Source organism: Mytilus californianus, unplaced genomic scaffold (genome assembly GCF_021869535.1).
Source record: "Mytilus californianus isolate M0D057914Y unplaced genomic scaffold, xbMytCali1.0.p SCAF_10, whole genome shotgun sequence".
NCBI lineage: Eukaryota > Metazoa > Mollusca > Bivalvia > Mytilida > Mytilidae > Mytilus > Mytilus californianus.
In genome coordinates this window covers 53,247,716-53,275,614 of record NW_026262582.1, presented here as the reverse complement: position 1 = coordinate 53,275,614, position 27,899 = coordinate 53,247,716, and the positions used below count along the sequence as shown (strand labels likewise).

Genomic DNA, 27,899 nt, shown 5'->3' with positions numbered 1-27,899 from the left:
TTTGTCTTCTCTTCACAGTAAATATGTTGTTGTTCCTGCACACAAAGCTTCAAACAATAGTGTTTTGTCTGTAAATTCTATTACTAGTGTCTTATCATAGAGTTAGGAATAAATTAACATTCGGGTAGTCCCCGTAAAAAAAACCATAACTTGTGATAAAAATGAGATCCTGGCAAACAATTCTTCCTTCATGACCTCATTGAATATTTCAATCAGCAACACATTTGAGGACCAGTTTGTTTGTATTGGATACCTGAACTTAACAATGCATTGCCGGCACATCTATATGTTCTACTAAGGAATTCTCACTTATATTAACCATCATTTTGTCTACAGTGAAAGATTGATTACAGAAATACTGTGATACAAGAACTCAAAAGAACTTCTAGAAAATTCCAAATCGCGGTCATTCTCTGAAATAAATTCTTTCCCAACCCTCAATCTTTCCACCCTATACATGAAAATTGAAAACCCGTTTCAAAGATAAATCCACAATGCTTTTCTCCATCAAAATGATACCATACGCTAAAAATGTTTAAATTTTGGTTATAATTCGGCATATTTTGTTAAAAATGAGCCCGAAGATAAAATATGTTACACTGAAGAACAAATAATCAGTATGCCGGAGTTTCTCATTTGCAACATATTTGTGGAATATGGAGGAATAATTTTCCAGCAGGTTGTCGTCATTTCTATAGGAATCATCTGTACACCTATCCTGACCGACCTTTACGTATTTTCAAATGAGTTGGAGTTCCTTCAGACACTTATTAAGAAAAAGAAGACCAAAGAAGCTAGATCATTTATTTGACAGTTGTTTTCCATTCGTTTGATGTATTTGAGCTTTTGTTTTTGCCATTTGATAAAGAACTTTCCGTTTTGAATTATCCTTGGAGTTCGGTATTTTTGTTATTTTGCTTTTTAATATCAGAAACAGGTGTATTGATGATGTTCTTACCATAAACAATTTAAATTTTTCTGATTAGGTCCCATTGATATACCCTATTTAACTAGAACTTAAAGAAATCACAGATACAAATGCCTACGTCTCATTTCTAGACATATATCTCGAATTTGACTACGGCAGTGATATCAATACCAAAATATATGATTGATAAACGAGACGATTTCAATTCTAAAATTATGAATTTTCCTCACCGAAAAATGCTTTTTCACCGGCGTATTGAGTACATATTTTTCAACTGATAAGATTTCTAAGAGCTTGCAGATGCTACTCAGATTTGTTAAACATCATCGGTGTCTGAGAAAAAAAATCATTAAGCCCGGGTTTTGTTGAAAATAGTCTCGTCCTTTTTTTCAAAAAGTTCATATGTAAGTACCAAGATCTATTAGGTAATAGATTAAAGGTGCTGAAGTTGTGTATCTTTTTATTTACTTTTACAGTTTTTCCGTTATTTGTCTTTGTGCTATTATGTTCCTTTTGGTCGTATGACCGTTGACGTGACTCGGTATTTAAGCTTCTAGATATCGAGTTTTTGGCTTTTGACAGTGAATGTTTATGGTGTTCGTGGGTCCAGAGGTGTCATTCGAAAGCAAGAAGTTTTTACAGTGTTGTTTTTATTTTATTTACTATGGTATTTATAATTTAATTAATTTGTAGTTTATCGGGAAAGTGATTACTTATACGACATCTGTACCAAGTCAGGAATATAACAGTTGTTTTCTATTCGTTCCGTTAATTGGCAAAGCCTAACGTTTAATTTTGTCAGTTTTTATGGACTTCAACTTTTTGAATTTACCTTGGAGTTCGGTATTTTTGTTAATACTTTTTCATATCGCGCTTAAAAATATGATGTTATTTCACGGAAGAAGTCAATGTTTTCTGACTAATATGACCGCATCTATTCCATGTCACTTGCATATGAAGTACAAACCTGTATTAAGCAGTCACTCATGGGAAGTATCAAAAGTGACCTTTAAATGAAGTTCCGAAAAAAAAATCCGATTCCGACATCACACATGGCCGGGATCGGGGATGATTGTTTTTATAGTGTTTTCAATCAGTAAAGTTATCGTTCGTTCGAGCAAACAAATAACAAATGTCGGATTCCGGTGCTATAAATTTTGAAGAAAACAGTCGAAATCATTAATATTCGTGGAGAAATAAGTCGATGATACAATTTTCAATGAAAACTGAAAGGAGTGGAACACGAGAAATTCATAAATTCACCCCGCATGTGCAATCTCAATTGCCATCGGGTTCCGATTCTCATCTTAAACTCGATACTGAATACATATATTTTCGTCATGATTTGTTTGGCTGTTAAAACCTGAAAATGACCGTTGTTAAATGTTGAATTGACGATTTTTGTGCGAAAATAAGATGGTTGCGTTAGACAGTTGATCCATAAAAAGAGTTAAATTATATAGAGAAAATGTTTGGGAGGGTCTGAAAGTGAACGTTAGAGGCAGGTGACCGCAGAAGGAAAAAATTATCCAAAGGTCCAAATATATTTGCAAAGACACACCGGTATCAGCTTAACAAATGTTGAAGGAGACAGAGTTTTACTAATATCGTTGTCATCTCAAAAAGTATAGGCATGGGTATACTATGAGAGCTTTTCTAAAAACGTACTTTTTCCAATCATATCCAACTATCGCGGTCATCACGTGACTTTTACACTTCAGTTATATATCATTAATGGCCGATTTATTATCAATGAAAATGAACGGGGTACATAGATTAAACGGTCATAACTTTTTTTGTAACATTGTGTATTTTACCTCCCAACCCCGCGTTTTACAGTATATTCATTTTTACAATCAAAAATGTTTTAAGTTTCAGTTCAGATATATGATTTCTGGCTTCAAAATAAGTTTGAAAATTGAGGTGACATAACCACACAGCCTCTGTTGACTTCTTCGTTAAAACTCGATAAAATTGCAATTGGACCTTATTATATAATCAATTTTCTCAACTTATTTATTGTTACTAATATCCTCCCAACCCCTAAAAAGATCGACAACATATTCATATCAGTTTAGGTATCAAACTTTTTGCCTCAAAATTTTATTGAAAAGTTCACATTTTGGCATTCGTTGGCAATATTTTAAAAATGGCGGCCGCTGTTGGGAGTAAACAACGACACGACATGCCGGTATTCATTTAGTTATTAATCAAAAAGTAATATTTCAAATATTTATTGAAGTGTGTCTTATTGTATTTAAGAAATTTCTTATTTCACCTTTCTTTAATATATTTATTAGAAACAGTCTCTCGCACTCAAAATAAAGATTTATATGCATTAACCATTCAGTTTACATTGACAGCTTGGGCCGACTTGTGAAGATATATTTTGTAAGATATTTACGATGAAAATCGAATAAATGTTGGATGCATGCCTTTTTTAGTAATTGTCTTACCTTAAAGCAGCATAGAATCAAACATCGTTTCTCTTTGTTAAAGTGGATACATGCTGTTTGTTTTGATAAAATTTCGAAGTTACGTAAAAAAATGGCGACCAAATAATTTTCAAACGTAGACGATGTTCGACACTAATTTTACCCATGCAAATGATTCAATTTGATTCCACTGTTGATATTGCAATTAAGTATGACACGCTAGTGTCACTTTAATAATACCTAAGGACATAGCTAGATTAAGGAGATATTAAGTCATCAACGTGATAAAAGAAAACAAACATGGCACCTAATCACGATGTAAGTTTTGACAAGACCTGTGTACATTTAGATAAGTATTGTTCGATTCTTAATGAAATTATTTTATGCTATTATTTATATCAATAAAAGAAAACCTCGAATGGATGGTAACCGAGGTGAAATATCTATATTTTTTCAATTTTCTACTCATCACACGGGTAACAAGTAAATTTGACATAATTCTTATTTAACAAGTAACATGCAGAGTTATTGAACGTAACTATGACTGGAATAGTTGCATATGAGGCAACAGGCAGTCTCATTTCTTGAAGATTAATTCCACCTTTGCATAAAATATAATTAATACAGCATCTATTACAAAACGATATTAAGGTTGAGATGTTCTAATGTTAGCAAAAGTTTCTTTCTAATTTGATATAGCTCATTTTAAAATAATCCAGCAACACCTGATTCTGATAGCAGAAACACAACCAAGTATATCTGCCTCTGATTGATTGATATTTGTTTTTAACGTCCACTGGCTAATATATGATGCATATTCAGAGAATACATACTTCATAAATCTTATAAGTAGTTTCCGCAAAGTTCATCAGTTAGAATCCGGATGAACGGCGGGGAATGTAGACCGTCGCTGGAAAAAGTGCATTTTAATAGTAGAAACTTCGCTTTGTCACATACTAGTATTACATACGGATTCATTTGGGAAATGTTGCAAGGTGTTTTTTATATAATTTTTCATCATCTTTCGCGTGACTTGAATGCGTCTTTACGTCCGTACAACCAAATGGTTGCCATTGTTTAGCATGGTTTTAACTACCGGATGTGAGAAATAGTTGTCAATGTTTCTATACCAAAATGAATCCGTTGTCATTCTCTGCATATGAACAAAAATCAAATACAGTTGCACACAAAACGGCACAATGTCTTCAACTATGATGTAAAGATTTCAGTTTTTCCAAATCAGTGTCATTGAGTTCTTTGTATATCATGTGTTTACAATTTGACTGTTAATTTCCTATTTTAAACAAGTAATTCCCATACATATGGAAATTGCTGTTTGAAATGTCTCACTCAAGAATGCATTCAGATTAAATCGGTTTCATCATTGAAAGGTTAAATCAAGCTGTTTATTTTGTTATTTGTAACATACCCGACCTAACAAAGATTTAACAAAAACAATGCAGTACTTACTTTTATCAATGCAAAAACCCAATAAAATCTGTTGGTGAAATGCAGGGTTTGTTGCTAGTGTTGTGTGGATGCAGCAGATTGTGTCCCCATGCCTGTGGTGTATGCCCTCATATTTTACAGTGTACAGTTATGGTTTTTAATCAGGCCATTAGTGTTTTTGTTTGAATTGGTTTACACTTGTCATTACGGGGCTTTTTACAGCTTGCTTTGGGGTTCAGGTTTGGCTCATTGTTTATGGCCGTATAGTTGCTATCTTCAACTTCATTCGGTTTTTGATGGACAGTTGACTGATGGACATTCATGCCATTTCTTATTGTTTTTATAATGCACACAGAAATAATAAATAGTGGTGGTAGAGGCAAGTGTATGTTGTTTTTTTTAATAGCATTTTTTAATGTTGTAAAGTAATAACTTGCTTAAAAATTATGTTGGTGGGAAATCATGGTCTATTTTCTGCCATTTGATGTTGTATCATACTTGTCTAATGAAACATGAAATCCAACTAGAATCTAAGATTAAAGTAGGTGGAACTTAGCATTAGTACAACATGTGCATTTTCATGTTATTCCATGGTAAAAGCTCCAGCCCATTTTCTGAAAGATATCCTCCTCTCATCTATTAAGGAAATTGAAAATATGTTTACTGAGAGCAAACAGAAATCCATTTATAACATTTTTGTTATCTTTAGTGTTTGGTAATAATCCTTAAAATTGTGTTTTGTTGCTCCTCGTGAATTTGCATTTTTGGTATAAATATTATTTTAGATATGATCCATTAACCAACCCTTCAAAAATCAGTGAAACACAAATCGTACAGCGTTTTTTTACAATTAATAAATAAAGACGTTAAAAAAAATATTTTTTTAATTTCTGTTTATGCTAACTTTTTTTAAAGAACTACGGGAGAAAAATTAACAAATCAAATTAAACAACAAGCTGTTTGTACGAAAATTTACGCACTTTTTAAAATAAATGAACAACCTGTATGATAAAAATATTTGAACAATTTCTTAAAAATAAAACTAAACTTACCGTCATTTAAATAATGTTTAATATTCTTGTTACAAGTCTGCACGTGTGCCAGACCACCATTGTAAAGTCAATTACAAATATCGATGCAGTTTGTTTTTTATATGTGTGATAGTCTTCATTTCCCCCATGAAATTGCAACATAAAATGTCTTTCTTTCTTTCCAAATATTTATGGTGACGACAGGCAATATCTCCTTGTTTAAGGGAAGAAGTGGTTTCCCTACGGTGGGATTGGGAACATGAAACCCGATATCCAGTATAGGGTAAAAGCCGCGCTCTTAACACGATTAAGAATCCTTGTAACAACTCTATGTAGAATCTCGTACCTGTTGGTGGCGTGTTGAAAAGTAAAATGTCTGCCCCTATACGACATACCCTCACCTTTCAAGTGGCAATCAAAATTTTCAGTCTTTCAACCAGGTAGACCTATTTTTGGGAACGTGCCTATTGCATTAGTTGTTCATTTGTTCTCGTTCTAAAAACGCACAGGTAGACCTGCTTTTGGGAATGTGCCTATTGCATTAGTTGTTCATTTGTTCTCGTTCTGAATACGCACAGGTAGACCTACTTTTGGGAACGTGCCTATTGCATTAGTTGTTCATTTGTTCTCGTTCTGAATACCTACAGGGTAGACCTACTTATGGGAATGTGCCTATTGCATTAGTTGTTCATTTGTTCTCGTTCTGAATACGCACAGGTAGACCTATTTTTGGGAACGCGTCTATTGCGTTAGTTGTTCATTTGTTCTCGTTCTGAATACGCACAGGTAGACCTACTTTTGGGAACGTGCCTATTGCGTTAGTTGTTCATTTGTTCTCGTTCTGAATACGCACAGGTAGACCTACCTTTGGGAACGTGCTTATTGCGTTAGTTGTTCATTTGTTCTCGTTCTGAAAACGCACTGGACGTTAAGCAAGCAACAATCAATCAATCATACTGAAATTGTAATGCCAAAATCTCAAAATAAGGCTATTTTTACTGTTTTTTTTTTTTATAGTTTTCCTTAAATTAAAGAAGTTATAATCAAAAACGCAAATATTAAGACAAATTCAAGAATATAATGATAAAATTGCCTCTGTGAAAATCGGAAGGATGTTTTTGATTTTATTTATAATACTGATGGATTTTAGATTTGAACCAGCCCAAAAATAACCTTACTAACATTCAATTTTCTTTATTTCATTTAAAATGCACCATGTTCTGAATTTTTTTAAAGCAATAAGATTTTATACTAGACAACAAGTGTGGACAGAGATCAGTGTGGATAGTAATTGTTAAATTTGTGTTAGTATGTTTGATAGTGTATCATCACCGAGTTTATGTATTGGCTGTGCCCCTCCCGATGGTTTTTGTGCTATTTCTTTGTTAATTTGTGACTGTTGAACAGCGGTATACTACTGTTGCCTTTTTTCATTCACATAGGATTCTATATTAAACTGTGATCAACGGTGAAGTTCATCTTGCCTTTTCAGATAAAAAGCAAAAGCTCAAAATTGGCGTTGTGCAGGGTTCGAAGTTTGTTTTTAAACAACTTGCTCTTTTTGTAAGTGACCATCCTATAATATTTGTCTGAAAGATATGACAACTTGCTGAAATTTTGGATTTGCTTATGAAATTTCTATACTGCCATTTACAGACATAAAATGGTGTAAGATTAGCTTTCTTTTTTTCTGCCGAAAAACTTCTCTAGAGTAAGCTACCGTGTCATCATATAACAGATCAGCTCAGGATTAAATGCTCTCTATCCGAAGAAATAGCTGGGAATAAAACTATTTTTCAAGGCCCATGTGCTGTATCTGGGATATATTATGTATGCTGATGCGTCTCTTGTATATTTTCACCCACATAAACCCTTTCCTTAAATAAAGTAATGCTGAACTTTGAGAAAGCTAATACATTAAATTGTGTGTTCAGTGGTGGTGATCACCTTGTATTTTGATTGGCAACAACAACTCATAATTACTTTATGGCTATCTATTGATCATTTTTACAATAATTTAGATAAATATGCAAAGAAATTCCAAGATATTTGCAATTTCATGTAAGCAGAATACATTTTGACACTTTGCAACTATTACTAATTTCAGATCCACGCCAAAAAAGTATTTTGTGAAGTACCTACAAATATGAAAATTCCTGCTAATTTTGGTTTTAGTTTGCAGGAAAGGTTTTGCAGAAGATAACAATGTGAAAAGTTTTCAGACGATTTATCAAAAGTATTATGGCAATACCTCACATGACCCTTTGGGGCTCACCCTAGGTGAGCTAATAGGTGTCGAAACTATATTTTTAATGTATGTCTGGAAATGTTTTCTGCCTAGACCTCCCTAGTCCTGGTTGAAAATTAAACAAAATATTTTTTTTTCAAATAATATAACATTAATTCTAATAAAATGGTAAATTCAACTTATTTTTTCATGATCATTGACTTCACGAGAAAAAAAGAAGTATGAAACATAAGAATTTGATATCATGACTAAAGTATTTGACTGAATTTGAAATGGGAAAAAGAAATGCAGAATCAATTTTGTTTAAATATTTTCGTTTTGTTGGGAAAGATATAAATAATGAACATTGAAGGAAAGTGTTGTTGTTGAAAATAGGAGCATGCAGTTTTTAAATTATAAAATAAAAATAGAGCAGTGCTGTAAGTACCACAAATTTAGATATAACAAAAAAGTTAAACAATGTTATCCAATTTTAGAAGTCAGTTAGGCCTTGTGAGTTTTGTACCTTTACATAATAATGATTTATAAATGAATAACCATTTGTACTTGGGACTCTTCAGTAGGCAATACAGATGGTTAAAAATGTTTGTCAAAAATACCTGAGATCATACATGTATTGCAATAAGCATTTTTTGTGTATTTAATTATGCTTTACTTTATTTGGCTGTCCGGCAGACAGAGAATGTTAGGTTTTAATGCAAATACGATCTATAATCTCCCTTAATAGTTAATTTTATGCTTCATTATTACCATTTGCTGACAATTGTTAAAGAAGTTCATAAATTATACAAAATATTTCAATCATCTTATCTTACAGTTCATATCATGTACATGTAGATATGGGTTTTCAAATCTGAATTTCATACATAATGTATATGCATAGCAATAAACTGAGTTTAATGCAAAGGACTTTAGAACTACACTAACACAGAAAGCTCAATTCAGTGATGTACTTTGTAACACTAGCCATAATCATGATAATTTGAATAATTTACAAATGACACATCAACTGACTTTAACCTTTTAACATTAAACACTGGGTAACAAACATTGGATACTATGAAATGTTTCAATGTCTATAATTTTTTTCTTTTTTCGATTTTGTTTGTTTTTACTTTAGTTCACAAATGCACTAATATGTATACATTGCATTTATATAAACACAGTTGTAGTTAATGTCTTTAAAACGACCATCTGACTAGTCTGTTAATTATGCTGTGAGGTAGAGAAATATTGGCAATTCAACGGTCTAAATACCCAGTGTGGGGAACAAATGTTAAACTCTGAGAAGGTGTTAGGGTTTTTCTCTAATGTCTTTTGGACTTTTTTTCTTTTTTTTGTTTTTGTTTGTTTTTGACTGATGAGTTTGAATGTCTCTTTGGTATCTTTCGCCTTTCTTTTTAAGAAATAAATATTTTGACCAAGCAGAAGGGAAAAAAAGATTTTCTGATTGGGAGTTTTGGTCATTAAATTCAATGTTAAGTTTTAAATAAACTTTTGGCTTATCGTGCATCTTGAAATTGTTGTAAACATTAAATGGGATATCTAGACATTACTAGATGGAAATTAATCAGAGGCAAATTAAATATAGCTCTGTAGAAAGACATGCATGAAGATGCCCTTCTAGTATTATGCCAATTATGGCTGTTAATAGGCCCATAACTCTGGAATGACAACCAGAAACTTTCCAAAATCTAAAGTTCATTTTTGCGTACATTCACCAATCGTCACAACAGTGATAAGTTTGGAGTAATTTTATCCGAGCATATTATAGCTAGTACATGACATTGAACAAATACCTTAATTTATCTGACAGTCAAAGGCCTAAAACTCTTGAATGACATACCAGATACTTTATTTTAAATCGAACGGTGTGTTATATTCATCAATTCCAACAAATATGTTCATAATACCATTCCATAAAAAATAGTAAATCCGAATGAAAATGATTTTGACCAAAATATTGTTTCAGTCCGCATTCTTATTTCTCTTTACAATAGTTATATTTCTGCAAAAAGGGATTATAATTAATTGGGTTCAATTGGCGGAAGACTTACTCTGCACCATCACTTAACAAAAACTATTGTGGAAGAACTTCATTAAAGCATCATTCAATGAGTTCCGAAAAGTAATTTTTTCAACATAATTACTATACATGTACTATATATGAAAATAAAGTGTGTGGTGAACCATTTGGATCAACCAATCAGCGGAATTTTAATGTTGACCATAATTATTTTTGATGCAGATATTCGCATACTAAAATGGAAATTATGGTGAAATAGAATGCTTTTAGTAGATATAAAACAGGGAATAATGAACTCGTTTAGCAAAAGAAGGATTAGATCGGGGTTCTGTGTATTCACATGATTTGTATTTCTCTCCCTACTCTTGAAACATATGGTGGTATTTTCCGATCCAAATGGTTCACCACACACTTTATTTTCATATATAGTACATGTATAGTAATTATGTTGAAAAAAACCGCTTTTTTCATGTTCTAAGACTATGGAGAATATTTTATTTACAGAATAGCAGATGATTGTTTCTGGTCATATAACATCCACTCTTATTCAACATGATATAATTTAAAAGAAATACCATTGCATAATTGACTTAAATATTATTTAAATTTTTATCAAAGGTATGATTTGTTTAGAAATACATCATCTGGACCATCTTTAAGCCTTCTAGGTATGTAAGTTGTACAGCTCAGTAGAAAAGGATGAACAATAGAATTGAGAATGGAAACGGGGAACGTGTCAAAGAGACAACAACCCGACCAAGGCTACCAATTTATCAAAGATACGAGACTTATAATGGTGTACGCCAGACGCACGTGTCGTCTTCAAAGACTCATCTGTGACGCTCGAATAAAAAATGTTAAAATGCCTAATTAAGAACAAAGTTGAAGAGCATTGATGTCAAAAATTCCAAAAGTTAGACGATGATCTAATTTGATAAAAAAAAAGGGGTAATGAGAAATCATCTGTTGCGAAAGAACACAACAAAAAACAAAAAAAGACGAAAACATACAAACCAAATTAACACTTCAGAAAGATTACATGTGTAAACATAAAGTATCTGATTTCAAGATTTACTGATAACAATAAGACCCATAAATGTATGAGGTGAAAGTATAATATATTTCATCAATAAGAAAAACTAAGCAGTAATAGTTTTAAACATGTAAGGATAAATTTAATGATACCGTTCGTTAAAACACACTGAAGATTTTAGTCATAGATATTGAGAGTCAGTTAAAGACATAAACCCGTCCATTTTACTGTAGTTTGGTTTATCATTATACTTAGCAGGTGTCTATTTCCGCTATGTTTTTATATAGAATCATGTTGTATACAAAATTATATCGTAAATTTGAAGAATCTTTATTATTAATTATTAATTACAGGTTTAGCATGGGTCAAAGCAATTTGCTTTAAAGTACGATACAATGCTTACTATGAGAATTCCATTGTTGAAGATAAAGGCAAAGCAATTGTAGGTCTTGTAGCAGCACATGAACTTGGTCATAAGTAAGTCATAATTTTATTTGGCACTCAGAATGATATATAACAAATATGCAAAACAAGTAAGTTGTAATGCTCTTTTCATTTCCCATCTACAAAATGAAGTTTTGTGTCAGTTGAATACGGCAATTAAGAAAAGTAACTGGTTTGTAATTTCTACCAATCTGACTTTTATGACATGTCTTTTTATGGTTCAAAGCTGTCATCCCTTGGGGTTTACTAGAATTTTTCATCATTGCAGATGATGGTAAAATAAATACACCTGAATAATAAGTGATACTGTCCCCTCAGTTACACTGTTTAAATCACCTTTTGTTGTGTTTTCTATTGTTCATATCAAACAATACAATACAATACAGTTGTTACCCGAGTTTGGACATTTCAAAAAAAAATTACCTTTAGTTTGCTAACACCTACTGCAGGAACGGGGAATATAAATGCCTATCAAATTCCCCAAAAGGATTTTATCTTTCTGAAATATAAAGTACATTTAACTTTATATATCTAGTGCATCCTAGAGTTTATAACTTTTCCAACTACACAGGGGGCCTCGGTAGCCTAGTTGTGTTCATTTACAGTGATAATTTGCATGTCAACAGTTCCAAACCCGCTTTTTTACTGAACTAGCCTAACATTTTATCGACGCATGAAAAGGGTATATTTTAGACCAAACCTGTTATATATAACTTAAATTCAACTTTCATTTGATTTTACAAAGTAAGGATTCTTTGAAATACACTTGATTTAAGGGTCAATTTTATTCCAAACTATACTTTCTCCTTTCAAAATATCTTTATCTTGAGGTATTCATGAATGAAAAGAGATGTTGGGTATACGTTTGCGATACTGCTATCGGACAAAGCATTTATATAGAGATATATAGGCATGTTGTTAAAACACTGATACAATTTATAAGGAGATACATAGACATTATATAGAGATACATAGACATTATACAGAGATAAATAGACATTATATAGAAGTACATATACATACTGTCAAACCACCGATACCTCTAATATAGCGATAACTAGACATACTGTCAAACCACTGATACCTATTACGTAGAGATACATAGATGTGATGTCAAACCACTTATAGAAATAAATAGACATTCTGTCAAACTATTGATACCATTTATATACAGATAAATAGACATGTTGTGAAATCATTGATACCACTCATATAGAGATAAATAATGGACATGCTGTCAAACCTCTCATACCATTTATATAGAGATATATAAATATGACGGTCAAACCACTCATACCATTTATATAGAGATAAAAAGACATGTTGTCAAAACACTGATACCATTTATATAGAGATAAATAGATGTGCTGCCAAACCACTGATACCATTTATATAGGAATAAATATACATTCTGTTATACAATTTACATAGAGATTATTAATAGAAATGATGTCAAACCATTGATACCACTTATATAAAGATATATATGCATGTTGTAAAACCACAAATGCCATTTATATAGAAATAAATAATATTGATTAATTGATTGATAGATGGATTGATGTTGAACGCCAAATGCAGCACTATTAGATTTTGCGTGCGGTCAGTTTTATGGTGAAGGAAGCCGAAGTGCCAGGAGAGAACCACCGACCTTCGGCAGGAAAACTGACAATCCTTGTCAATTAAGATTGGAGTTGAGCGCACCTGCCACGTGCGTGGGTCGAGCTCACAAGCTCATTGTTGACAGGCTAGTGACAGAATAGTTGAACTACTAAGTCCACTAGGGCACTGAAGCCCTGAAATCAATAAAAGATATGCTGTCAAACAAATGAGATACATTTATACAGAGATAAACTGACATGATGTCAAACCACTAATACCTTTTATATAGAGATAAATAGACAAGTTGTCAAACCACTAATACCATTTATACAGAGATACATATACATACTGTCAAACCAGTTATACCATCTAGAGATATACAAGCATGTTGTTAAACATTAGGAATATTTTGTTTGTGTAAATTTGATAATTTTGATAACAAATATGATAAGTAATGAATTTAATGTTTATAAAAATAAATATTCGGTCGCAATACAATAAAATACAAGTTTCTTTATTTAAACGCAAACAATTAACAGTTTGGTGTTTATGTTCTGTACTAGTACTTAATTCAAATAAAACATACAAATATACAACATAGGTAATATCAGGATCGGCGAAATTAAAAAAGAAAAATATACACACACCGGAGTAATATTAGCTTTTAGTTTTGGGAATTTTAAGAGATTATTTTCTTGTAAATATATTAAAAAAAGGAAATAGAAGCTTAACATATGTATTAAGATTCTAATAATTTCGTTTCAGTTTAGGAGCTTCCCATGATATTTCGAGTAAGAATAACTGCTCTGCCGATGACAGATACGTTATGGCACCGAGTGCTTTTGCAAGAAGAGACGAGAAAGCAACAAATCACTATATTTTTTCAAACTGCTCCATTGACTACTTTAAAGAGTATATAGATGAACTCAACCAGTAAGTTTTTTCGACTTATATTTGTGTATTTTAATTTCATATTTTCTTTTTCGTCTGTGTTAAAATTGAATACAAGTAGTTAATGCATCATAGTGTCTTAATAGGTGTAGTTATACTGTCATAGTAGAGCTGCTTTTGGTTACGTTTTTGTTGTAAAAACTTTCCTATTACAAAACACAAAACGCACCATACAGGGAGTCGATATGAACACCGACAAAACGTACCATACAGGGAGTCGATATGAACATCGACAAAACGTAGTTCGGTTTATAGTTGACTTTTCTCAGATGTATATAAAACTTGATCAATATTGGAATACCAGAATTATACCAAACGCTACGAAATTGGGGGATATTTACTTTTTCCTATCCGTAAGTCTTGTCAGTCGGACAGTCTGTTAATCCGTCAGTCAATCAGATAGTAATATTATTTCTAGACGCTCACTCAAAATTTTTTAATTGAATTTCAACCTGACTCAATCTTTCCTTCCCATGATCAAACATTATATTTTTATTTTCCTTGTGTTATAAAGATATGATTATTTGTTCACCAAAGAAAATTCGGATTTCCCGAAAGCATCGCCGGAGTGAAGTATGACTTTTCGAGGGAGGACAAATATTCTTATCCCCTTTAGCTAAAGAAAATGTTATATTCCACTGCCATTTTTTACTTCCTGAACATAAAATAGTAATTTACATATAATATTTGTTACACAGATTGCTAGTGACCTAATACGATATATATGGGGTCAATGAATTCCATATGAGGTGAGAGCGAAGCTCGAACCCCATATGTAATTTACTGAACTCATATATATCGTATTAGGTCACTAGCACACTGTGTAACGAATTTATTTTACCGGCTATCTTAACATGTGGTTTTTAGATTAGTGGCCTATCATAGTGATCTATTCTTCAATATTAAGAACCTTCTTCCATTGCCAACAGTAACAACTTGTTAGCTTTTAATGTGTTTTCTGCATTTATTTCACATCATCATCAATTTCTTCATCTTTTGTCCGGGTGACACGTTTCAGATTTTTCCTCAACGCCGTGTTGTTCTGATAAAGGAACATAACACCACTGCTAACTGTGTATTTAAATAAACCACGCCTTCTAACCCCATGTGAAATATAAACGGTCTCCACGCGTTCCATTGTAACCAATGATATTCATAGAAGATAATTGTTCATATCCGTGTGCTTTTATAACTATATAAGGCATACTCAGAACCGATCATAAGTTATTTATCAATTCTGTGACATGTTTTTTTTCTGTTTCGCTTTTACGTCTGAAATTATTTAGAACACGATATTTAATATACCATCGCTATTTGAAAACGTGCAAAATATTAAGCACTTTCAACGCGTATAGCGTCACACGAGGTTGTCCCGATGTTCAGAGGGGAATATGATACTCAGAGGTGAATATGAAATTTTGTGATGTTCTCAACCAATCAAATTATGATTTTGCTATCAGTGGAATAAATGGAGATCTGTATAGATTTTGAGATCAGTACGTCAAGAGTCAACGTCATATTATTGCTAAAAACTAAACTGAAATTATTTCAGACATTTGGTTGCCGGATGCTAAATCAAATACTAAATATAAGATTCCAAAGGAGTAAAGAAACTTTAAAGGAAATGATTATGAATTTTATTTTGATTTTCAGGAATAATTTCAACTGCATGGCATCATTGTCAGCAAACCATGATCCTTCAGCACTTGACAAGTACAATAATACGTTACAAGGACAGATATATAATCACGACGAACAATGTATGCAAAATAGAAATCATAAAGATTCATATCTTTGTAGGGTACGTAAGACTTTTTTTTAAGCCTTTAATTTCTCTGCTTAAGATAATAAAGCATAACCCTTTCACAAATCATAAATATACTAAAGGATGGAAGGTTTTATTGAGAAAAAAATCACCAATTCAATCAATTTGATATCTTCTTATCAATATAGCCTTCAATAAGGAGTTTATGTAAAACTTTTTCTCACTTAAGTCTAGACTACTTGAATGAAATAAAAAGAGAACTTAAAAAATCTACACTAAAAACCAAAATGCCTTAAAAAGAACATATAAATGCCTCAAATCTATGCAATACATTTGAGCTAACAATTTTAGTAAAATTGAGAATGGAAATGGGGAATGTGTCAAAGAGACAACGACCCGACCATAGAGCAGACAACAGCCGAAGGCCACCAATGGGTCTTCAATGCAGCGAGAAACTCCCGCACCCGGAGGCGTCCTTCAGCTTATTAATAGTACTTTATTAAGGCCCCTTACAAATGTAAATTTTGCAATTTTTTTTAAACTTACTACTTAACTGTAGAAAAACATAAGGACTAATGGTAAACTATCCTGTTGTTACAATCCAAATACCTTACACTAGATTGTTAGATTACCATCAGATCTACTGCCTGTGTGAAATTTGGTATTTAAGAAATCTTAATAAAAAAAATCTTAATAAAAATACCAAACACCTTGAAAATGTATTTAAAAAGGTGGAAGTCCATTAACCTGACAAAATCACACCAAAAACAACTATCATATTCCCTGACTTGGTAAACGTGCTTCGTAAATCTTTTGCTTTTTATTTGATTGAAATTACCGGTTACAATTTGTATCTTCTGCCAAATTTTCATATTATGTTTGCAGTTTAATGTGCATTGGTGATATTATACGATGGACACACTAACATTATTGTAGTATAATTCTTAACAAAACTATCCCCATGTACATGTATCATGTGTCAAATATGTAAATGAGCCTTTCTTTTTCTACAAAAAAAGCCAGCGGATTTTCATCTTAATCACGTGTTATAGTGTTCTTTTTATTTGTCTTTGTATATATTTAACCTTTACTATTAAGTCCATTTTTGGTAATATACTTTTGGCGTGGCTCGGTATTTATACATCCAGTCATTGTGTTATTGTAAAATGGTAATCTTATAATCTTGTCTTTTATTTTCGCTTATGTACTTTGTTTATAGAGTGTCTATATGTCAATTTCTTTTTCTTTGTTGAAATAGTTATTTGTTTTTATAGTGATTAAGACTATAACACAATGTTGACTGCTGTACCCCATTATTTTGACATGTTTACTTATAATAATGTCTGTTTGTTTTGCTCGCTCATCGTTGTCAATGTAATGGAATTATGTGATACAAGTGAGAGGTATATTTAGCTAAAAAACCACGTTTAATCCACCATTTTCTACATGAAGAAAATGTCAATACTAAGTCAGGAATACGACAGTTGTTTTCCATTCGTTTGATGTGTTTGAGCTTTTGATTTTGCCATTTTATAAAGAACTTTCTGTTTTGAATTTTCCTTGGAGTTATTTTACTTTTTTCTACACAAATTTGAATCGTAGATACGAATTTTTTGTTTTAGGTCACGAAAAATCTTACTTTTTAAAGAATTGCACGGAATCCAAAAATAAAAAAAAACCCGGAGACGATATTATCAAAATGCTTGATATTTATTGAGTTTGACAAATCGATATTTGAACAGACAGTCGGTATTCGAATTGGTACTAATTGTGCACTCTTACTTGCCGACTGGTTTATACTATTAAGATGTAGAATTTGTACAAAATCTTTTTAGAAAAAAATATCTTGCAAAGTTCTTTAATTCATATACTTATTGAGAATGCATAGCAGGACGCTTACCATATAGACGCACCTAGTATCGCTCATCCTGGAGTTAATGCGATTTACTCAGTTTTTGTTTGATTTGTCTTCCTAATCGATTTTTAAGATTTGAACATCGGTAAACTACTGTTGTCTTAATTCATTGGATGTTAATAAACTGTGTACTTAAACTATATCGAACATAATAACAGGAACAAATGTATGTATAAATATGATAATAACTTATTTTAGCTTTCAACTTATTGCATAGACAGGTTTATAGTCAATGAGTATTCAGTATAAGGATAAATGAAAGAAAGGCGACAGATACCAAAGGGACATTAAAACTCATAAGTCGAAAATAAACACACAACGCCATGGCTAAAAAGAAAAATTCAAACAGACACAAAACACAACATAGAAAACTACAGACTGAGCAACATGAACCCCACAAAAAACTGGGGGTAATCTCAAGTGCTCCGGAAGGGTTAGAAGATCCTGTTCCACATCTTTTGTTTAATATCTTAATACTAATCATTTATTTACATGAAGTTTTACAGGAAGTTCATATCATCATTTTTTATGGTACACATGTAATTGCAAATAATTATACTTTTTTTTTCAGAACCAGCACTATCAAGATCCTACAACAGTTTGTAAATACATGTATTGTAAAGTACCAGACACAAACTTTTGTAGCATACATATACCTTGGGAGGGAACTTTATGTGGTGACGGAAAGGTAACATTTATTTACCAATTAATAAGTTCCGTCCCTACTTTTTTTCTCATTCGAAATGGTCAATGTTTAAAATGAGGCACACCAATTAACATTACTGATATAAGTTAGATATTCAATCAGGTTGAATCTTGGTTCAACTTAACCAAATTAGAAAAAAAACCACTTATATTATATTTCAGTGGTGTATTGCTGGCAAATGTTGTGAAGATGTCCGAGCACAATCAGCGAACTGTAAGTTAGTTATTCAAGTACAACTTTTTTTAAAGTTTATTTTGCTTTTCTCTTGATTTTTAACGTTTACCTTTAAAAAGGGGCGAAAGGTTATAGAATCTGTTCCAATCATATTATGCAGCTATATAAGAAATAGTTCTTTCATGTCATTATCCATGATAATTTTAACATGGGTAAGAATTCTATTTGTAAATATATCTGTACTAAGCGTGAGCGAGGTGTAAGTGTTGACAACTTTAATGATAAAATTATTTCCATTCAAATAGGAAAATTAAAAAATTAAGAACTACAAGACACTATCAAAAGGCAACCATATCGATTTGATGAGGTCAAAACGTTATAAAAAACAACCGTTTTTCGATTGAAAAATGAACAGATACATGTAAATTTCATTTCATTTAAAGTCCTAGCAAGGAACACCAATACAAATGTTCATTTTGATATCATCTCCAGCGTTGTTCAAAATGTAACTGACGGTGGCAATTTTTATTTAGATGTCAATCACGTCACCCGATGTTTTATTGGTATTATTTATTTATTCGATAAGGGCAAGGATTTGTAGAGGTAAAATAATACAAATATGGCTTTGATATTCCTATTGGAATTTTCACCTGCAGCTGATCTAGGCCTATGGTCTTTCTCCAGCGAAAAGTTCAGGCAGCAAATATAGTAGCTATTTAATACTAAAAAACATGAACAGAAACATTTGTTGGTCCTTCTCCAGCCGTCTGGAGAGAAAACCTATAGACACCAATACGAACAAATTACGCGAAACATATAATCATATTTATGTAGATTTAAATGTTATTTTTTATCAATTGACAGCTTCCTGTGTACTAGGAGATGCTCCATTTTGTGCTGGCGAAATCATTCCTAATCCACATTTCTGTTATGATCAGTATTATAATCCAATATACTGCTGTGGAATATGTCAGAAGTATTATACAGGAATTACAGGTCAGATTTATAAAATTTACGTTTCATTTATCCTTAACCAAGATTGGAACCTTTATTGTTTATCCATGTTGTCTCTTAATTTGTTGCATTTACTTTATTATAATCTGGCTCATCGCTCAGAGACCACAAGCATGGACAATTGATGACATTCTTTCAGTTTAATCTTCTGGGTTTTTTGTTTAAAAGTACCATTATTTCGTGGTATGTGTATCTAATTTCTGAACGAGTTTTGCAAGTAAAGAACAAGGGACGTTTTAGGTCTTATTTTGCCCCATAAATGCAGCAAGGAGTTGATATGATCAGGGCACTATTTTATCCTTTCAAAAAAAATAAAAAAGAGTATTATACATATGTCAAAAACATTAAAAAAAAGACATTTTAACGTTAGATATCAACATTAATAATTTTGAGTTTCTTCTTATAGATTTGCTTTAGAGTTTTGATACTTCTTCAAGTTTATGCAAAACTACAAAAAAAAAACCTGTCAAATAGGCCTCATTTTGAGATCTTTTTAGTAATTTAAGATATTATAAAAGACGTTACTCAAAAAGATACTTTGCTATCATAGTCTTAGAAAAAGATGTTAAGGTGGGTAATTTCTATTTTTGGATAAGGCATAGGCTGATATTAAATTCGACTTAAAACGAATTTGTATAATCAGAATAAAAGGGCAAAAATAGCATTTTAATAATGTTTCGGGTGTCATAGTTATATCACGGCTCACATTGCTATTCTTAAATGTCAGATTTATTCATCCAGTGTATTTAGCAATAAATTGAACTCTCTCTGGTTTGATAACTTGTTTTCATGCCTGTCGGAGTTAGTGATTTATACTGGTATATGAAGTTGGATTTTTATAGACCTTAATTTCAATGTAAGTATTTTAAGCGTATAATAACCTTAAATCATAAATAATCATATCACATCTCCTTATTTTTATATCTAAACATTAACTACAAATATAAATTAAATCATCGCTAGACATAATCAAAATATGTTTGCGAGGACTGTAAAGTATATATTTTACTGAGTAGAAGACTGCTTAGTTTTTCCAAGTTATCACCTTGCGTAAAGATATTTAATGAATGTATATTATTATATAAATAACACATAGATGAGAAAGTGACAGAGCAGATTGATATCCCCAGAATACATTGTCAACCGAGGCGAAGCCTTATGAAGTTTGTATTTATTAAAAATTTACAGCCAAGTCTTAAAAGCTGTTAATACTTATTTCACCCTATGCTAACATTGTTCTTCACAGGATGTGAATATGGCGATCGTATTAGTGATTGTGTAAAAACTGATTGCCCTAATTATGATACAAATACAAGAGAAATCTCCTGCTGTAAAACGTGTGCTCAAGACGAGTCTACAACAGAAGATGTGAAAACAACTGGGATGACGACCAAAGAAAGCACAACGATGGAGACTACACCTCAAGTTATGACAACAGTAGACACTACAACACCGGAAGTCACTACGACAGTTATAACAACAGTAGAAACTACAATACCGGAAGTTACTACGACAGAGGCAACAACTTCAGATATGACAACGACTGAAATGACAACACTGGAAAGCACTTCAACTGAGGCTTCTACGTCAGTTATGACAACAATGGAGACTTCAACACCGGAACGTACTACGACAATTGTAACAACAACAGAGGCTACAACACCGGAAGACACTACGACAGAGGCTACAACAACAATTATGACCACGACTGAAATGACAACACTGGATAGCACAACAACCGAGGCTTCTATGTCAGTAAAGACAACAATGGAGACTACAACACCAGAAGGTACTACGACAGAGGCTACAACAACAGTTATGACCACGACTGAAATGACAACACTGGATAGCACAACAACCGAGGCTACTACTCCAGTTATAACAACAACAGTTATGACAACAACTGAAATGACAACACTGGAAGACACTACAACCGAGGCTTCAACACCAGTTATTACAACGACAGAAGCTACTACTCCCGTTATAAAAACAACAGTTATGACAACAACTGAAATGACAACACTGGAAGACACTACAACCGAGGCTTCAACACCAGTTATTACAACGACAGAAGCTACTACTCCAGTTATAATAACAACAGTTATGACAACGACTGAGATGACAAAACTTGAATCCACTTCAACCGAGGCTACAACTGCAGTTATTACAACAACTGAAGCTACAACTCCAATTATAACAATAATAGAAGAGACAACTCCAATTATAACACCAACAGATGGTACAACAGCAGAAAGCACTACTACAGAGAGCACTATTACTACTGATGATCCTATCATTACAAGTAATTAAATGATAATAATTTTTTGAAAAAGTTTAGAAATATGTCTACGTTTCTGAAATAGAGAAAATGATACTTATATTCTATAAAAATATACAAGAACTAAAAGGACACTCCCAAAATAATATAGATATAAGACTGCGTCATCAAAAAATTTAAATGTCTGATCAGTTTCAAAGGACTTATATATATATTGTTCTTTGATTTAAATTTTTATGACTACGTTTCGAATATTCGAAAAGTTTGTGAGATGGAATCGACTTCAAGCAAAAACGTCTTTTTAACATTTTTTACACTAAATATACATAAGAAGATGTGGTATGAGTCTCAATGAGACAACTCTCAATTCAAGTCACAATGTATATAAAGTTAACAATTATATAGGTCAAAGTACGGCCTTCAACACGGAGCCTTGGTTCACACCGAACAGCAAGCTATTACTATACCTGCATAACCTACAAAATATAGGTAGTGATTTACAACTTTGTACATCTAATACTTTTTTGCAAAATTGAATTACGCTGCATAGTTATATTCGTTTGTATATGAATATTTAATGTTTTTTTATTTGAAGACGGGTAGGCTATTCAAAGTGGCGACTTAGATCCCTTTAGGTTTTTTTCAGGACATGTGATTCACAACTATGTGCATCTTATATTATTTTGCAAAATTCAATCACGCTGCATGGTTATATTCGTTTGTATACGAATATTTTATTTTTCTATTTGAAGACGGCTAGGCTATTCAAAATGGCGACTTAGATCCCTTTAGATTTTTTTTTCAATATGAGGACATGGATAGTAAATTGCATATTGATATTAAACATACAAATCTTTGTGCAGATATTGATAATTAGATACAAATAGACAGGAAATACGAAAAACAAACAAAAAAGTCATAAAATATACAACGATTTAAGATAAAATATATCTCCGCTTACCGAGTCCCTGTTGTCCACCAATGCCCAGAAAATGAAATGGTCGTCCCCCAATTATGCTAATTCGTTAAATAACATAACTTTACATTAAATGTTATTTATTCTATACATTTCGATCGTTTTTATTTTACAGTCATCATTGTAGTCTCTGTTGTCGGAGGAGCCGGTTTGGTAGCAGTAGCAATGTTTATTTACTGTTACGCCACAAAATGCATAACGAGGGTAATTAACATGAATATATCTTCAGTATCTCTCATCAAAATAAGATAACTTGTAAATTTTCTCAGAGAATCAAAACACATCATATAATTTTTGTAACTCAAATCTTTAATTGATACTTTAGAGATATTCATTTCACGTTGATATATAGTTGTTCTTTTTTTAAGGACCACTATTTGATATTTAATCATATCTAAACTTGAGCTACATTCACGTCATACGTATACAATTCAACCCTTAATTTCTAGTGTTTTTTTTTCTCAATATTTTAAAATTGTTTTATGGTTTTGAGTAGTCGGGTAGCTGTATACGTCAAAACTACGTCATAGAACACGATTTGTTAAGTTATAATTGCATAAGAAGACCGTAACAATGTTTAAAAATTGTCTTTTCTGATTAATTTCAGGTTGGTCCAATGCCTGCATGATAACCATCTTTATCTGGTATCACAAGATTTTCAAATGCATAGAAGTCATGAAAATGGAACTTGAACTAAACTTACAGAAATTCGTTACAAATATATCCTGTTTTTATATTACTGTCTCAGTTACGTATGGTTTTCATCTGTTTTTATATATTCATTTATTTATTGTTTAATTTGTTTTACTCATTTATATGTCAACTCTACTGTCAAAATGGCCGCAGTGATATATTGCTCTACCTTGGCTTCCGTCGTAAGTAATTTTACACATTTTCGTCAGCTTCTTTGAAACTACTAGACCAATTTGAATCAAAGTTCTAGAGCAAAAGGGTGATAACTATGTTTGGATCGAAAAAAAAACAACATAATGTTCAGATATAATCCAATGATAGATAACACTTTACCTCATACAAAATTACAAACATGTCCTTACACACAATGTTACATTTATTGGCCTATTTAATGCTTCACAGTAAACAGAATCGGTTAAAAGCTCCATACAGCTAATGCTTACTCTGTTAATTTGTACATATCATGTCCGACTCTAAATAAAATTTACTTACCTTTTATCTAATTAGGCTTCATAACAGTTGTGAAACTACCTACAACAAATATTGTCTGAAAATCCCTACACATTGCTGAGTAATATATAACTAAGGCAGATTGACTAAGTGTGTGACCATTGTTAACATTGGACAGAGATGTATGTGAGCGATAAAGGCAATTTAAGGAGCACCTGAGATCACCCCCAGTTTTTGGTGGGGTTCGTGTTGCTTAGTCTTTAGTTTTCTATGTTGTGTCATCTGTACTATTATTTGTCTGTTTGTCTTTTTATTTTTGGCCATGACGTTGTCAGTTGGTTTTCGATCTATGAGTTTGACTGTCCCTCTGGTATCTTTCGTCCCTCTTTTAGAGCACCAGACCTTATTTATTCATGAATCATTTAGTCCTTCTCTATTCATGTATCATTTGATGCAGGCTGTTTAGAGCACAAGTCCTTCTCTATTCATGTATCATTTGATGCAGGCTGTTTAGAGCACCAGTCTTGAGCTATTCATGTATCATTTGATACAGGCTGTTTAGAGCACCAGTCCTTATCTATTCATGTATCATTTGATACAGGCTGTTTAGAGCACCAGTCCTTATTTATTCGTGTATCATTTGATACAGACTGTTTAGAGCACCAGTCCTTATTTATTCATGTATCAATTGATACAGGCTGTTTAGAGCACCAGTCCTTATCTATTCATGTATCATTTGATACAGGCTGTTTAGAGCACCAGTCCTTATTCATGTATCATTTGATACAGGCTGTTTAGAGCACCAGTCCTTATTCATTCATGCATCATTTGATACAGGCTGTTTAGAGCACCAGTCCTTATTTATTCGTGTATCATTTGATACAGGCTGTTTAGAGCACCAGTCCTTATCTATTCATGTATCATTTGATACAGACTGTTTAGAGCACCAGTCCTTATTTATTCATGTATCAACTGATACAGGCTGTTTAGCTGTTTAGAGCACCAGTTCTTATCTATTCATGCATCATTTGATACAGACTGTTTAGAGCACCAGTCCTTATTTATTCATGTATCAATTGATACAGGCTGTTTAGCTGTTTAGAGCACCAGTCCTTATCTATTCATGCATCATTTGATACAGACTGTTTAGAGCACCAGTCCTTATTTATTCATGTATCAATTGATACAGGCTGTTTAGCTGTTTAGAGCACCAGTCCTTATCTATTCATGTATCATTTGATACAGACTGTTTAGAGCACCAGTCCTTATTTATTCATGTATCAATTGATACAGGCTGTTTAGCTGTTTAGAGCACCAGTTCTTATCTATTCATGCATCATTTGATACAGACTGTTTAGAGCACCAGTCCTTATTTATTCATTTATCAATTGATACAGGCTGTTTAGCTGTTTAGAGCACCAGTCCTTATCTATTCATGTATCATTTGATACAGACTGTTTAGAGCACCAGTCCTTATTTATTCATTTATCAATTGATACAGGCTGTTTAGCTGTTTAGAGCACCAGTCCTCATCTATTCATGTATCATTTGATACAGACTGTTTCGAGCACCAGTCCTTATTTATTCATGTATCAATTGATACAGGCTGTTTAGCTGTTTAGAGCACCAGTTCTTATCTATCCATGCATCATTTGATACAGACTGATTAGAGCACCAGTCCTTATTTATTCGTGTATCAATTGATACAGGCTGTTTAGCTGTTTAGAGCACCAGTTCTTATCTATTCATGCATCATTTGATACAGACTGATTAGAGCACCAGTCCTTATTTATTCATGTATCAATTGATACAGGCTGTTTAGCTGTTTAGAGCACCAGTCCTTATCTATTCATGTATCATTTGATAGAGGCTGCTTCGAGCACCAGTTCTTATTTATTCATGTATCATTTGATACAGGCTGTTTAGAGCACCAGTCCTTAATTATTCATTTACTGACGTTGTTGTTATCAACAGAACATAAAAATATGTTTATTTACTTGTTCAATTGTTTTCCTTTTTTTTGCAAAAGTCTTTACTATACACTTTAGGGAAAATATACTATATCTATATAGTTACGCAGTACAGTATTGTACCAAGATGTGTTTTTTTATGTTGTATTTTATACTCACATATTTTTATTTTATACTTTTTATGCTTTACATAATATGTACATGTATATGTACGTTATAAATCATCTCAATTTTATTTTATTGTTATAGTGCTTGAAAAGTTCTAACTTTCATTATAGTTAGCAATAATATGACTTGTAAATTATATTTTAACTGATATAAGATGTAAGAACATCAAATAAGAGAATAAAGTTTCACAAACCTGGCTATCTTATCAATGATGCAAACTTATTAAAATGCGAATTAGACATTAAATTTTAATTTATTTTAATAGCATTCCAACTATTTATATAGATGACCAAGTCCTCTTTACAATAGATAAATATGATTTTAACTATAAGTTTGTTTATTCCAGGCAGATTTTTACTTTGTTAGAATTTTCACCTCACATAATGTATTGGGATGTTTTTATCAAGAGAAAGGTAGCATCACCAGTCCCTGTACCAAGATTAGCATCACCACTCCCTGTACCAAGATTAGCATCACCAATCCCTGTACCAAGATTAGCATCACCACTCCCTGTACCAAGATTAGCATCACCACTCCCTGTACCAAGATTAGCATCACCAATCCCTGTACCAAGATTAGCATCACCACTCCCTGTACCAAGATTAGCATCACCACTCCCTGTACCAAGATTAGCATCACCACTCCCTGTACCAAGTCTAGCATCACCACTCCCTGTACCAAGTCGGGAATATGACAGATGTTTTCTATTCGTTTGATGTGTTTGAGCTTATGATTTTGTCGTTTGAAAAGGGACTTTCCGTTTTGAATTTTCCTTGGAGTTCGGAATTTTCGTTATTTTACTTTTCATAATAGCTCTTTTTCGTTTTATTGACTTTGTATCATTAAGGTCCTTTATTTAAAGTTCGTTTTGAAAGGCAAATATAACTTTTACTTAAGTATCACCATTTAATATTATTTTATGCTTTCATACTACTTTAAATTTTTATCTTGTTTGTTGTCATTGTAAATTTTCGAGAGCTCGATTACACACGAAAATATTCTATGAAATATTTCATGAAAATACAAACTAGGATTTTTCAGAAACGAAGACAAATAACCCAAAAAGACATACAAATAATTTGTTTTTAATGGATGCATTTATTAAGCCTTACATTTACCTTGGGACATAATATATATGTTAGTATAATAGTCCCAGATTTACCAGTCTGTCGCCAAGGGTGGCTGAAATTTAAAGGGACTGTCAGTAAACTGATGTATCCGACAATGAGTAGCACGGGACAGTTCATCTGTATTGATAACTTGTTATACGGGCGTTTCACTTAATCAACATATTTTTTTTTCAATTTAAGGAATTTGGTGAAACAGTAAGCCTTAATTTATAAAAATGATAGAATCTGAAGAACAATACACTCAAACACGCCTGAATGTAAAGTAATATTAAACGGTACCAATACACTGTACAAAATGCGTACTTCGACAATCAATATCTCTTCAGCGATGATCAAAGTCAAAATGATTGAAAATTCAAAACCTGATACAAATGCTGAAGAGCAGATATAACCGAAAAAGACGAAATGTGTAGTCAAACCCAGACGAAGAATTATAGTTAATTAATGCAGAGATTACATTCCTTATAGTTAGTGTAGCGATAAGTGAACGCAACAGGGGTCCAGTTTAACAAA

At 32.3% G+C, this 27,899-nt stretch overlaps 1 protein-coding gene across 1 annotated transcript in view; it reads left to right on the top strand.

Moving 5' to 3' along the window:
- Nucleotides 1–26,241, top strand: part of LOC127718794 (zinc metalloproteinase-disintegrin-like NaMP) — a 48,918-nt gene extending 22,677 nt beyond the window's left edge. The window contains exons 9-18 of the mRNA XM_052224855.1: nt 10,736–10,785; nt 11,504–11,627; nt 13,962–14,129; nt 15,801–15,948; nt 18,399–18,515; nt 18,695–18,746; nt 19,572–19,703; nt 20,968–22,023; nt 23,091–23,179; nt 23,583–26,241. Of these exons, the coding sequence (XP_052080815.1) occupies nt 10,736–10,785; nt 11,504–11,627; nt 13,962–14,129; nt 15,801–15,948; nt 18,399–18,515; nt 18,695–18,746; nt 19,572–19,703; nt 20,968–22,023; nt 23,091–23,179; nt 23,583–23,603 (1,957 nt within the window). The 3' untranslated portion in view covers nt 23,604–26,241. The remainder of the gene's footprint in view (nt 1–10,735; nt 10,786–11,503; nt 11,628–13,961; nt 14,130–15,800; nt 15,949–18,398; nt 18,516–18,694; nt 18,747–19,571; nt 19,704–20,967; nt 22,024–23,090; nt 23,180–23,582) is intronic.
- The last annotated feature ends 1,658 nt before the right edge of the window (nt 26,242–27,899 follow it).